General features: G+C 40.7%; 1 protein-coding gene across 5 annotated transcripts in view; it reads left to right on the plus strand.

Annotated features, from left to right (window-relative positions):
* The window catches only part of LOC149003761 (uncharacterized), a 53,471-nt gene that overhangs the window by 35,639 nt on the left and 3,406 nt on the right, over window positions 1-14,426 (plus strand). For 3 of the 5 annotated variants that reach the window (XM_089136482.1, XM_089136483.1, XM_089136485.1), the window contains exons 1-4: window positions 4,162-5,499; window positions 5,954-6,008; window positions 6,094-6,150; window positions 6,293-6,394. In XM_089136482.1, the coding sequence (XP_088992608.1) occupies window positions 5,417-5,499; window positions 5,954-6,008; window positions 6,094-6,150; window positions 6,293-6,394 (297 nt within the window). In that variant the 5' untranslated portion in view covers window positions 4,162-5,416. Of the gene's footprint in view, window positions 1-4,161; window positions 5,500-5,953; window positions 6,009-6,093; window positions 6,151-6,292; window positions 13,024-14,426 lie in introns of those variants that run through there. The other 2 variants (XM_089136484.1, XM_089136481.1) reach the window with 2 other exon arrangements.

The raw sequence follows: 14,426 nt of genomic DNA on the forward strand, positions 1-14,426 counted from the left end.
ACACGGTATAAATGTGGAGTCACACCCATGAGGTTAGAAGAGAAAAACTTACTTTTATGAATCTTCTTAGGTGGCTTCCTGACATTTTAGCCGGCCCTCTGCTGACTATTCAATTGTTGGATTAGCCTTCTGGACGGATAGGACATTGGTCAAACTCAACAATTTGGCACCGTCTGTCAGAAATAAAGAAGGTAATCTCGGAAGGTGGTTGCACCAATATGTCAAACGCTCAGGATTGTCCCGGGAAAATCACCTCCCAAGGAACGAACAAGGCTTAGATCTTCAAGCCCTCTGGAATCCGGAGAAAGAAGCAGATCGGGAGAGAATGGCCATCTATGTTATGCTTGGTCCGATTTGTGGGGGTTGTGCGTTTGCCTTGGAAGAGAAGAAACGAATCTTGTCCAAAACCAATAACATTTATGGATGAAGATCTAAAACTTTTGTTAGCCTCACATGATTATGCCAACTAGAAGGTTCATCAGGTTCTTTTGGATACCAGGTCGCCACTAGACCCATTGTCATATGAGGCATTTCAAAGGTTGAAACTTGAGGATGACATGATGACCGCTTATGGAACACACTTATACGGGTTCTCGATAGAGGCTGATGTTAGTGAACACAAGTTTGACCTGACCATTTCAAAACTGCTACGTTAATTACCTAACATAGAAGCGTAGGTTTGAATGATTCAGAAAACATTGACCATTGAGGCTCTCGATGATCGGGATGAAGAAAACTGGCAATGGGCAAACCATTTAAGAAGTTGGAGCGGATTCTGCGACACCTTGACATTCCGGTGCGAGGGATGATTGGATTCTTGTTGAGAAACTTGGACATTTTAGCTTGGTCATCTAAGGATATACCCAAGATAGATAGAAGGGTGCGAGAACATAAACTCTGGATACAGAAAGATGCTCTCCCCGTCATTCAAAAAAGAATAAACTTTTTGCTGAAAAAGCATGATGAAATTTGAGGGGAGGTTGAGAGCTAGAACAAGTGGCTTTTATTGTGCCGATTGAATGCCCCACATGGAATTGGAGAATGTGCACACTATATGGGCCTCAATAAAGCGTGCCCGAAAGATTGCTACTCATTGTCTAAGATTGACCTCCACATTGATGCAACTATAGCTACTGTAGTGCTCTGCTTTATGGTCGTTTACTCAAGGTACAATCTGATATTGATGAACCTAGATGACGAGAAGCACACTTCATTCATGACTGGCCGAGAAAGCCACTACTATCAAGTAATTCCGCTTGGATTAATGTATGAAGGAGCAACTTACCTAAGGGCCGTGAACAAAATTTTCAGGGAGCATATCAGGCAAAACATTGGAGTATGTGGACGAGATGCTCATGAAAATAACTCACTCGTTCAAGACATATGGCAAACTTAGAGCAAATGTTTGATGTACCCAATCCTAGAATCAGTCAACAAGGATTACCATTCTAAATTGCCAATCTTATAGGCGATCGTTTTAAGAGCCACAACTAAAATGTGCAGGAAACTCACATGCCTAGCATGCATTTTGCTGAGGTCGTGAGGGGATATGTGGAGCTCATATAAACGGGAGAATGTTGCATCAAATGATTTTGAGGTTGGGACTCTGTCAGCCAACCATATGGCAGGATGCGCTTGAGTATGTGCGGAAATGCAAGCAATGTCAGAATCCTGCGCCACTCCCAAGGGTTCCCATCTTAAGCGCGACCCCCTTTGCCATGTGGGGAATGGATATTAGTGGGTTGAGGTCGTGCCTGTAACGACAATTACTGAAAAGCATATGGAAAAATTTTATGATGGCATGGTCGTCTACAGGTTTGGAATCCTAAAGGTGCTAGGAAAAGATATTGGTAAGCAATCTGAGGGAGCAGGATTCGAGACATTTTGTACAAGATATCATATTTAACATCGTTAGTCATCAGTAAACTTCCCATTGAGCAATGGCAAAGTGGAATTGACATACTGGGCATTGTTATAGGAATTACCAAGTCTGTTCTTGTCATACTGGACGGCATGCCAAGCCCCAACAGGCAAGACGCCTTTTCAATTGACATACGGAATTGAGGTGCTTTCTTTGGTAGATGTCCTAACATGGTAAAAAAGGTATTAGGACTCTATCGAAGACTTAAATGAACTAGGAATGAGGGTCAACCTAGACTCTCTAGATGATCTGCGTAACATGGCAGATTACAGGAACCAAAGGTACCAAAAAAGAGTAAGGGGGTATTGCCACACTCGAGTTAAGAACCGGAGGTGCAGAGCGGGTTATTTGTAAAACAAAGTGCGGGTCTTCAAATCTGAAAAATTAATGAAACTTGAGCGCAACATGGGAAAGGTCATATGTAGTCGACAAGGGAACGATGCCAGGAGCGTACCGATAAAAAGATTCAGAGTTGAGAAGCCTATTGATTGATCCTTGAATTCAGTAAATTTGAAGTACTACTTATAGAATTGTAAGCATTCAATTACTTCCATAAAACTGCTTTGTGACTTGTTAAATTATGGGTATTACTCCTCTTATGAATGATGCATCTATACATGAACCAAGGCATTTCTAGCACCTTATATGGGGACTCCTCCAACTTGGAGTAGGATCAGTAGTTTAAAGCATTGCAAAACCACAACAATATAAACAATCATTCGAGGTTCAGGCTGGGTTAACAATAATCCGATCGGGGAAGTGCTATAAGAGGCTTAGAACCTTTGGCACCATTTCAAAGAAAACTTCGAATCGACATGCCAATCTGTTTAAAGGGCCTTTCGAAAGGATCTTTGGGAGCAATGGACCTACCAATCTTGAAGCGGAGCATATGACCAAGTCTCTTGGTAAAATTTCCGAACGGTAACCCAGGTCTAACGATATCTCTTCTTTTTTTTTAACATGCTTAAAAAGATTGATGGCAGCAGATGTTTTCTAAAGGTTGGGTAGTAACTCAGATATGAGTACAGGAAGTTTCATTCAAGGATGGGGTAAGAAGAATATCTACACGAGAATACAGGAGAGCATTAAGCGAAGTAAGTTCATAAGGTTAAAGGGTAGCTCACGACAATGTTGTACAGAATTAAACAAGTTTTCCATTTCCAAAATTATCGGGATCAAACCTTGGAGATATGAAGGTGACTTGGAAAAGAAAAAAATTTCCCGAGCAAAAGAAATTTGGAACTTGTTCTGGAGGTTAAACGATGGCATCAACAGAATTGGGAGCTTCTTTTTAGGCGCTGGCTTCATCAAGACTCCTCTCAGCCTCAACCTTGGGTTTAGAGTAGAGCCGTCTGCTACAAGTAGTTCTTTGGGAGTTGCTGGGGGATCGGTGAATTCAATGAGGGTCGGCAGTTGGTATGGAAGGAAGTTCAGGTAGACCCTCTAGACGAGGCATTTGAATTTAATCAAAATCCATGGGATCGAGATATTTATGTAGTTTCTCAAGCTAGGGTGTTTTGAAATATTCCTCCACTACCTACCTCTTCACTTCGTCGGGCACTTCCCCTTATGATGGAATGGCGTGGGGAGTGCTTCTCATTGTCTCAATCGACTCTTCCAAGGACATCTTTTTCTCCTTCAACTTATTGAGGATGGTTGCTTTATTCAACAAAGTCTTTCCTTTCTTGAGCTTTTTCTCTACAGATTTGGCTTTCTCCATTTATTTGTACCGACTTGGCTTTAAGAGACCCTTCGCAGCTTTCTGAGCCATCACCTCCTTAAGATCTTCAGGATGGATCTTGGCTTGGTAGGCCTCATGATTAATCCCGTTCACAAAGCTAATGAGAAAGCTTGGGCTCCTCAGACCGTTGAACTGTCCGGTCTGCTACCTCGGCAAAGTAGTTAGCCGCCCGTGCCAGGCATGTGCAAAGAGTAAAGATCAGTGAACTTTTGAAAAAGATGGCAATGAATAAGCAATAAGCATCAAGGAATAATTCCTAGTTCAATTTAAGAAATCCCAATCAAAGGGAACGGTGGAGTTCTGCACCCATGATTGGGAAACCTTCGTATCTGCAAACAAGGAATCCCACATTAAGGGGTGAAAACGCTTGAGAAATCGAAATATGAAGGTCTTGAAAGGAGGAAGTTGGGGCTGGTGCAGCAAAGGGGGAACGAGAAATCAGAAAGGAGGAAGGGGGTACTTGCCCAGTGGGATATCTAGAAGTCCCCAGAGCCATCTTTTTATTTGACCCCTTGGCAAGGGTTGGGGGCTTGGCCAAACTATAAGGCATTTCTTTGGGCGTGGACAGGTCTTTCGAGCCTGATCAAGTTGCATTGCCCCAATCGCTGTTGATTTTGATGTCCGAACTTTGTTGGCCGACTATGCGGCTGGATGCAATCATCGGTATCTAGTGTGGCCTCAAGGAGAGCTGGTTGGAAGCATGGTGCAAATTTCGGTCAAAACCTAAGTTTAGCCTGGGCAAAAACCGAAATTTGGTTGAAACCTTTTTTTTTTTAATTTTAATTTTAATTTTTTTTTTTAATTCTGACCTTAGGTTTTGGGCCTTATATGACCTCCATTTCATCTGATTTCTTGCCTCCTACCTATTTAAAGCATAATAAATAAAATGAAACTAGTATTTTGCCAAACCACTGAAAATTTATCATTCAAGTATACTAACAAATGGCTTGGTTCCGACAAGTACAAACTATATTGCATACAAGCATAAAGTCATTAGTATACATGAATTGTTTGATAGAATGGTTACATATACAACAAGTCAACAAAGTACAATGACCAACTATATCAAGTGGTGGTGTCTCGCATATATTAAGTTGAAGCCCATATATCATGTATACATTTATATTTTTTCAAAATACATAATCTTCAAAATAGTTTTTAAAATCAGAAAATAAAAAAATAAGTTTAACAACACACAATTATAGATCATAGTCCTAGACTAAACATATATTGATTTCAAGGCAATACTAAGATCATTTAAGGCATGAATAAAACAAAAATTAAAAAAGGGAAGTTTGGAACTATTGGGTATGGCTCATGCTTCACATTCTATTGCCGCCGGAGTTTCCTTTGTAGCTGTTGTGCTTAAGAGGTGTTTGGAGGCAAAAGAGGAGCAAAAGAGTTGTTTGAAGGCAAAGGAATTGTGGAAATTCGGTGAAAATGGGATAGAAATCAGCAAAAACCAAGGAAAAAAAGTTAAAGAGTGTCGAAACTTGTGAAATTTCGGTCAAAACCTATGCTTTCGACAAAATCTTGAAGGTTTTGTTTCGATTTCCAAAAATGCAGTGATTTCAGTCGAAATTTATTCCATGGTTGGAAGGCAAGAATCCATGTAGCCGACCCAATTTAGTTGGGACAAGGCTTCTTCTTGTTGTTGTTGTTGCTGCTGCTGATGGTTCTATTTGTCAATGCAGTTCATTGCTTATAATACTCATTTAGTGATAAATTCCAGTTATACATTTTTTTACTGATGGATGATGCATTTGCTTGTATCCTTTCAGGTTACCTGGTTACGCGTGAACTCTCTTCAGCAAACATTTGCCCTAGATATATTAGAGTGAGGCTCCATCCACTTCCGACATACTAGCTTTTCTGTTTATATAGGAACAATTGCACCACTATTCATCAGTCTGGTTCAACATTTTTTTGTTATTAGTCTTAGGCATTAGCATTGGTATACCCCCCCCCCCCCCCTTTTTTTTTTTTTTTTTGGGGGGGGGGCGGGGAGGGGGATAGTAGCCATCATAAAATTTTCCCTGGGCAAGTGATTTATATTTCTTTAATGTTATCTTGTTTGTACCCAACTGAAGCTATCCATACTACTAATACTACTGCTACCTATGGAATTTGGATGGTCTGAGTGCTTGTACTCATACTAGAATAATGAAATTCCCCAAGAATGTTGTTTAATTTCGAGTGAGAGGTTTGTACTGCTTAGTCATATTCTGAATGCATTTACTGCGTTGTTTGATAAAATCATTTATTGATGCTGGTGCTTACTGAACATGCAGGTTTATTCTATCTAATTACGTGGCTATCTTTAGAACTTTGATTCCATATGAACAGGTGACTGCTTATATTGCTAAGATTTACTTGTCCGTATGACATACTATTTAGACTTGCAAAATAATAATGTTTTCTGGAAAATCAGGTCTTGCGTGATCAAATATGTTCTCTTCTTATGACTTCACTTCGTACTAATGCTGAGGTAATATATACATGGAGTGTCTGCTTGTTGGAGTAATCTGATAATGAAGTGTCTGTTTGTTTGGATCAATCTTTATCTGATTTTTTGTAGTAGATTCTTTTATAAGATTTTGTTCATTCTAGATTTTGTATTTTGTGTAAAGATTGAAGGTGAAGCAGGAGAGCCATCATTTCGCCGCTTTGTCTTGCGATCAGTTGCACATGTGATCAGGCTATACAGTTCATTTCTTGTCACTGAATGTGAGGTATGGTCTGTTTATGGATGCTCCCTTGTCATTTGACCTGAGTTATGTTCAGAACTTCATCTTAAATTTGGACCCACTCAATTTTTGCAATCTGGATATAATGTTATCAGCTTCATGACTATGTTAGTTTTATTTTACAATGTTCTGGTTAGTTGTTCAGTTCTTTTAAACAATCTCTTTTTTAGGCTTATAGCACATTTTTGCCGCCTAGTCGGTTGTAACTCCCTGCCCCACCTCTTGTTTGCTCTGGGCCTGGGTTCTTCTGCTGGTCCTGGTGCTTTGCCCCTCCCCTTTTCTCCCCTTGTACATTCTCTACCCTTCGGGGGTTCTTTGGTAATTAATTCTTTATTCATCCAAAAAAAAAAAAAAGAAGAACACTATCAGTTATTAAAACATGCTGTGTTGCCCTTACGGAATCATCTGTTGGCATATATGCCTATCTTTTTCTATTTTCTTCTTGTAGTATAATTTTAAAATTGGGTCGCACAGATATAGTGTTTAGGCTTTTGTCTGATCATTGAAATATTTTGATGTCAATGGTTATATTTTGGCAGCATGTTTGTTTTACTGGTTGGTTGGCTAGTTATTTCACTTTAATGTATACGTGCGCAGTGTGCTTAGGCAACATATAGAAGTTTCCGATGGATGCCTGGATTCTGTTACCATCTTTATAGGTGGTCAAAATGTGATACTGAGGATGATGAGCTTGCTGATTTGAGCTCGTGTATGAGCAAAAATGCTAGCAATGTCTAAATCAGGCGCTAGTTACAATTGCTCCAACTGTACCATTGGTTCCCTTGTATGAATGATGCATCTAAACATGAACCAAGCATTCTTGTTGCCTCATATGGGGACTGCTACAACATGGAGCCAGATCAAGAGTTTGAAGCATCGCTGAACCACAGAAATATGAACAATCATTCGAGGTTCGGGTTTGGTTAATAGTAATACAATCGAGGAACTGCCAATCGAAGAAAACTACCGATAGATGTGCCTTTTGAGAGCCATTTGCAAGCATTGGACCTGCCAATCCTGAAGTGGAGCATCTGACTAAGACTCCTAGTAAAATGTTGAAACGGTAACTTGGGTCTAACGGTATCTCACCTTGGGCTGAAGATTGAGATATGAAACAATATTGCCGGTTCCACGAAGATTATGGTCATCACACCGATGATTGCCAAAATGTCAAAAATAAAGAAGGTAATCTTGGAAGGTAGCTGCGCCAATATGTCAAAACACTCAAGACTGTACCGGGAAAATCACCTCCCAAGGAACGAAGAAAGCCTAGATACAAATCGGGCCGAATATAACATAGACGGGCTATCTCTCCCGATCTACTTCTTTCTCCTAATTCTGCAAGGTTAGTGCGTTCACGAACGAAAAGAAAAAACAAATCTTGTCCTGAACCAATAACATTTACAGATGAAGATGTAAAATGTCTCTCGGTTTATTGGGTTTTTATGTATACTAGGTCGTCAATCAACCTATTGTTGTTTGAAGGATTTCAAAGGCTGAAACTTGTGGATGACATGATGACCGCTTACGGAATGCACTAATATGTGTTCGCAATCCAACTCAACCTGAGGATCAGGACCTTGCCTAGGGATGCCATGGTTAAATCAACGTTTATGGTCATACGAGATCTGACAACATACTATTTGAATCTCGGGAGACCAACGCTTAACATGTCAGGAGTGAGAGTCTCACCCAAACATACGAAAATGAAGTTCTCGACTAAGGCTAGAGTTAGCGAACGCATGTCAACCTGGCCATTTCAAAACTTCTACGTTAACTACCTAACATAGAAACGTAGGTCCGAAAGATTGGGCGAAATATGGAAGTGTGATATGCTCGTGAAAAGCCTCATTGGTTTAAAACATGCGCTAGACTTAGAGGAAGTGTTTGATGTACTACAAACTTACTAGATGAGGTTAAATCCATAAAATGTCTGTTCAGGGTATTGTTTAGGAAGTTTCTTGGTTTTATGGTTCCATAAGGGGGTATCATTCCAAACTATAGGAGACATCCACTGCCTTACTGGTAGAAATGCAGCCCCCTAGAACTATAGGAGACATCCACTGCCTTACTGGATGAGTAGCTGCATTGAATTGTGTCTTTGCCTGAGTAGATGAAAAATGCAATTCGTTTTTTAAAGCCCTCTAAATAGTCGGGAAGCAAGGTGTGAATCTAGGTCCAATGAATAGCAATAGGCCTTTAAAAAGCTTAGAAACGCACTTGGGACTCCCCTAGTGTCGGCAAGGCCGTTGCTGGGGGAGGAGATACTCAAATACCTAGCATTTTCGAAAGTTGCATTGAGAACAATTTTTATAATGGAAGAGGTGCCTTAGAAGCCGATCTACTACATAGGCCACATGCTTATTGATACATAGACAAGATATCCAGGGGCTGACAAGCAAGTGCTGGCTGTATTAATGGCTTCTTAGAACTTGAGACCTTACTTTTAAGCGCACCCGATCGTGGTAATGACTAATTTTCCTTTGAAGAAAATTTTCCACCGACCAGATGTGGCCAGGAGATTGGGCACCTAGTCGTTCAAGTTGAGCGAGTATTAGATCGATTTTAGGCGTTGACCGGCTATAAAGGCACAAGTACTTCTTGACTTTGTTGCTGAAAGTAGTCTCCCTCTATTTGTAAATTAACAGACTCCAGTTTATGTCTGGATCCTTTATATAACACCTCTAGTAATAACACGAGATCTAGGGCATGATTAACTTTAAGAAGTCAGCTATACTTTAAGATTCAACTTCAAGGCTTCAACTATTGAAGCCGAATATGAAGTGATATTGGCAAGTCCTCGAGGTTACCAAACATTAAGAGTAAAAGAGTTGGAGGTCAGAAGGGATTCACAACCTGTGGTAAATCAAATCAGAGAATTTTGGTAGGTCCTTGAGGTTACCAAGTATTAAGAGTTAAGGAGGTGGAGGTGAGAACCGATTCACAACTAGTGGTAAATCAAATCGAAGGAGAAAATTAGGCTAAGGGGAATTGGGTGGCCATGTATCTATCAAAGGTGGAACAATACCAAGCCAATTTTGATCGTGTAGTTGTGAAACAAATCCCTCGAAAAGAAAATAAGGAAGCAGAGACATTATCTCCGTTAGCCTCCGCGAAATATAAAACACTCGACTCAATAGTATATATAAAAGGGGTGTCTTGCCCGAGTGTAGAGGAAATCGAGTCGATGGAAATTGAGCGGGAGTAAAGTTGGATGGAACCAATCCTAGAATCAGTCGGCAAGGATTACCATTCTAGATTACCAATTTTACAGGTGATTTTTTTAAAAGCCACTTCTAAAATGTGTGGGACCCTCACATGTCTAGTATGCACTTGTTGTGGTCGGTGAGGGGATATGTGGAGCTCATACAAGCGGGAGAATGTGCGAAAATGCAAGCAATGTCAAAATCATGTTCTAGTCCCAAGGGTCCCAATAGTACCATTGATTCCCATCTTAAGCGAGACCACGTTCGCCATGTGGGGAATGGATATAAATGGGTCGAGGCCAAGCCCGTAACAACAATTACTGAAAAGCATAATGGATAATTTTATGAAGGCAAGGTCATTTACCTGTTCGGAATCCCTAAGGTGCTAGTAACAGATATTGGTAAGCAATTTGAAGGAGCAAGATTCGAGATATTTTTTACTAGATATCATATTTAACATCGTTAGTCATCAGTAGCCTACCCACAGAACAATGACAAAAAGTGGAATTGACAAACCGGGCATTGTTAGAGGAATTATGAAGTCTTTTCTTTTCATACCGGACAGCAAGCCGAAACCCAACAGGCGAGACACCTTTTTGATTGACATTCAAAATTAAGGTGCTTACTCTGGTCGATGTCCTAACCAGGTAAAAAAGGTATCGAGACTATATCGAAGACTCAAACGAACAGGTACTGAGGGTCAACCTAGACTTTCTAGATGATCTGCTTAACATGGCATATTATAGGAACCAAAGGTATCAAAAAAGAGTAAGGGGGTATTACCACACCCAAGTCAAGAACCAGAGGTGTAGAGTTAGTGATCTTGTACAACAAAGTTTGGGTCTTCATATTTGAAAAAATAAGGAAACTTGAGCGCAACGTGGGAAGGGCTATATGTAGTCGACAAGGGAACAAAGCCAAGAGCATAATGATTAAAAGATTCAGAGCCGGGAAGCATATTGATTGATCTATGAATTCAGTAAATTTGGAGTACTACCAACAGAATTGTAAGCATTCAATTACTTCCATAAAACTTCTTTGTGACCTATTAAATTATGGGCATAACACCTCGTATAAATGATGCATCTTAACATGAACCAAGTCATTCCTGGCACCTCATATGGGGATTGCTCCAACATGGAGCCAGATCAACTATGTAAAGCATTGCAGAACCATAGAAATATGAACAATCATTCAAGGTTTGCGCTAGGTTAATAGTAATCCGGTGGGCGAAATGCTATAAGAGGCTTAGAACCTTTGGCACCATATCAAAGAAAACTTCCAATCAACGTGCCAATCTATTAGAAGGGCCTTTCGAGAGGACCTTTGCTTGCAATGGACCTACCAATCCTGAAGCGGAGCATATGACTAAGTCTCATGGTAAACTGTCCAAATGGTAACCCATGTCTAATGGTATCTCACCTTTTTTTATATTAACTTGCTTAAAAACATTGATGGCAATAGATGTTTTCTAAAGGTTGGGTGGTAACTCAGATACGAGTATAGGAAGTTTCGTTCAAGGCTAGGGTAAGAAGAATATCTACACAAGAATACAGGAAAGCATTAAGCGAAGTCGGTTCATAAGGTTAAAGGTTAGCTCACGATAATGTTGTACAAAATGAAACAAATTTTCCATTTCCAAAATTTTCAAGATCAAACCCCAGAGATACGAAGGTGGCTCGGAAAAGAACAAAATTTCCCGAGCAAAAGAAATTTGGAACTTGTTCTGGTAATTGAACGATGGCATCAACAGAATTAGGAGCTTCTTTTTCAGCACTGACTTCAGCGAGACTCCTCTCATCCTCAACCTCGGGTTTGGGAGTAGAGTTGTCTGCTACAAGTACATCTTTGGGTTTTGTTGGGGGTTCAGTGAATTCCATTAGGTTGGCAGTTGGTATGAAACGAAGTTCAAGTAAACGCTCTAAACAAGGCATTGTGCAGTTTCTCAAGCTAGGGAGTTTTGAAATATTCCTTCGTTACCTTCCTCCGCACTTCGTCAAGCACTTCCCCATACGGTGGAATGGCAGAGGGAGTGCTACTTAGTGTCTCAATCGACTCTTCCAAGGACTTCTTTTTCTCCTCCAACTTATTGAGGATGGTTGTAGTTTTATCCAACTCGGTCTTTCCTTTCCCAAGCTTCTTCTCCAGAGATTTGGCTTTCTCCTTTTATTTGTTCCGACTTGGCTTTAAGGTACCCTTCTTAGCTTTTAGAGCCCCCACCTCTTTTTTAGGATCTTCTGGATTGATTGTGGCTTGGTAGGCCTCATGATTAGCCTCGTTCACAAAGCCAATGGGAAACTTGGGCTCCTTAGACCGTTAAACAACCCAGTCTGCTACCTCAGCGAAGTAGTTAGCCGCCCCAGCCAGGTATTTGCAAAGAGTAAAGATCAATGAACTTCCGAAAAAGATGGCATTGAGAAGACTATGTCAGGGGAATTACCAATTAGCATCAAGGAATAATTCCCCGTTCGAGGAATTCTTTAAGAAATCCAAGTCAAAGGGAAGGGTGGAGTTCAGCACCCATGATCTGGAAACCTTTGTATCTACTAACATGGAATCCCGCAATAGAATCCCCTATTAAGGGGTGAAAACGCTTGAGAAATCAGGAAAGGAGGAAGTTGGTGCTAGTGCAGCTTTCTGACGATTCTGCAGAGCAATATAGGGTACTTGCCCGGTGGGGTGGGTCCCCGTAGCCACCTTTTTATTTGACTCCTTGGCAAAGGCTGGGGGCTTGGTCAGACTATAAGGTGCAGAAAAAGGAAGCATTGCTTTGGGCTTGGACAGGGTCTTTTGAGCCCGATCAAGTTGCATTGCTCCATTCGCAATTGTAGTCAAGGAAAAAATAAATGTTGGGTCCAAGATAGGGAAAACAAAATACATCAAAATCAACATAGTAGACATGATTTGGAATGCCATCTATTTTGATGTTTCTACTAGACTTGCAGCTTTCCCCCAACACTTGATTGATGATACCCCATGGAACATGCTTATTTTTGTCTCTTAGGCGTTAACTCTTCTTTTTGGTCTTCCTCCTTAAAACTCTTTGTTTGTTCCTCGTTCATTAATTTTATTATTTATTCGTCCAAAAGAACATAGTAGATAATGAGCGAGGGGCTCACCCAGGTTGATCTTCCATAAAAAAATCCATGGACATCCCAAGAATCCTCCTCAACCTGTTTGATTTCCTGAAAAATCTCCAGCTCCTTGGGATAAAGTTCAAACTGTGTTCATCCCATCAAGGTCTTCCTTCATCCTCTTTTGAAAGTCAGTAATGAGAGGCTCACTAGAAAGAGGACAACAAAATAGGGAAATTTCCCTCCACTTCTTGGTGGTGGACGGGACTGCGTCATGTTCAATAAAGTTACCCTAGAGGTCAAGCTTCCAGGATGGCCGCTTGGCTAGGTAATACAAACCCTTTTGGGGTGGGGTGGGGGGGGGGTGGGGGGGTTGGAGCATAAAGAATTGTGAAATAGGCGGAAGGTCAAGATAACAACAAGGTTATAACAAAAGTTGTTGAACCCTATCATGTTGAGCCAACTGTTCAGGCTAAGTTGGTCGAGACAATGAACAACTTCAACAAAAAGAGAGTGGAAGGGGAGGCGTAACCCCCCAATGAAGCATAAAAATATACGATGAAAAATCCCTTGAGGGGATCGTTGGCTCTCTCTTCCTTACTAAGGAGCCAAATCCCCCTCGGGAAAATTGAAGTACCTCAAGAATCGGTTTGGTCCTTAGAAGTGAGAGAGCACGGGTAGAAATCTAGGCCCGGGGAATTTTGCATATATTCAATGTGCATAGGTGTACGTTGTTATGCTTTTGTTCAAGTCAAGGCGGTGGCCTTCAATTTATTCTTATTAGGCTTAAAAGGGAAAGGACTACGAAAGCCCCTCAGGAGTTGGAACAGGGGGCTAATAGAAGAAGTTTTGCACTTGGAAGATTGTGAAGGGACATAGGAATTAGGAAGGTCGAATTGTTTGGGAGAATCGGGGTAGAGGAAGATCCCGGTTGGTTCTCATGCTGGGCATAGAACCTTGGCAGAAGATTGCTTGTCCTCACTTGCATAACCCTCCTGGACGGATTTTGTCTTCTTTTTTGGATTGTTAGGATGATCAAACTTAACTAGGCTTCTTAACCATGATATAAAAAAATTTAAAAAAATAAAAAAAGAATATAGAGATTGGGAGGGAGCATGGGCAATCAAAACAAGAGAAAGATCTGGAATCTGATCGGGAGCAGCAAGAATGGGACACACAAAGTACAAGCAACATGAACAAATGAGGTATTTATACCTTCTAAAAAATAGGGAGTGATTTCAATTAGACGGTTGAGTTACTCGAGGAACTATCATAACAAGTCGTCTTGTTAGGTGACATGTAACATCATAGCTAGGGCTAATGGTTGAGAAGCCTAATTGATCAATCCATCCAGCTTGGCGATAGCTGCCAGTGCACGTTTTCAGGGGCTAGCGATATGGATAAGGTCGACAATTGGGTTAAGAATAAATGGACTCGGAACGAAAAGGAACTTTCCATTAAGGAGCCCAATCATAAAGACAATCATGCGCATGTAATCTAGGCACCTAGGAGACATGTGGATAATTATGCGTTTGATATTTACAACCTAAGAAACATATTTTGAACCACCTAGTATGGTGCCACATTATGGAATTCTATATTTTTAAATCACGTTTAATGTGTCCTGTTGTTTTTGTTGTAGGGACTTTGTGCGTCATATTTCTTCTACCTTGTTGATGAAATATGACATTACTAGTTGATGATCATAAGCCCGTATGCACCCCAGAAACAAGCCAT

Source organism: Hakea prostrata, chromosome 10 (genome assembly GCF_041222555.1).
Source record: "Hakea prostrata isolate BN-2017 chromosome 10, UWA_Hpros_2, whole genome shotgun sequence".
NCBI classification, from domain to species: domain Eukaryota; kingdom Viridiplantae; phylum Streptophyta; class Magnoliopsida; order Proteales; family Proteaceae; genus Hakea; species Hakea prostrata.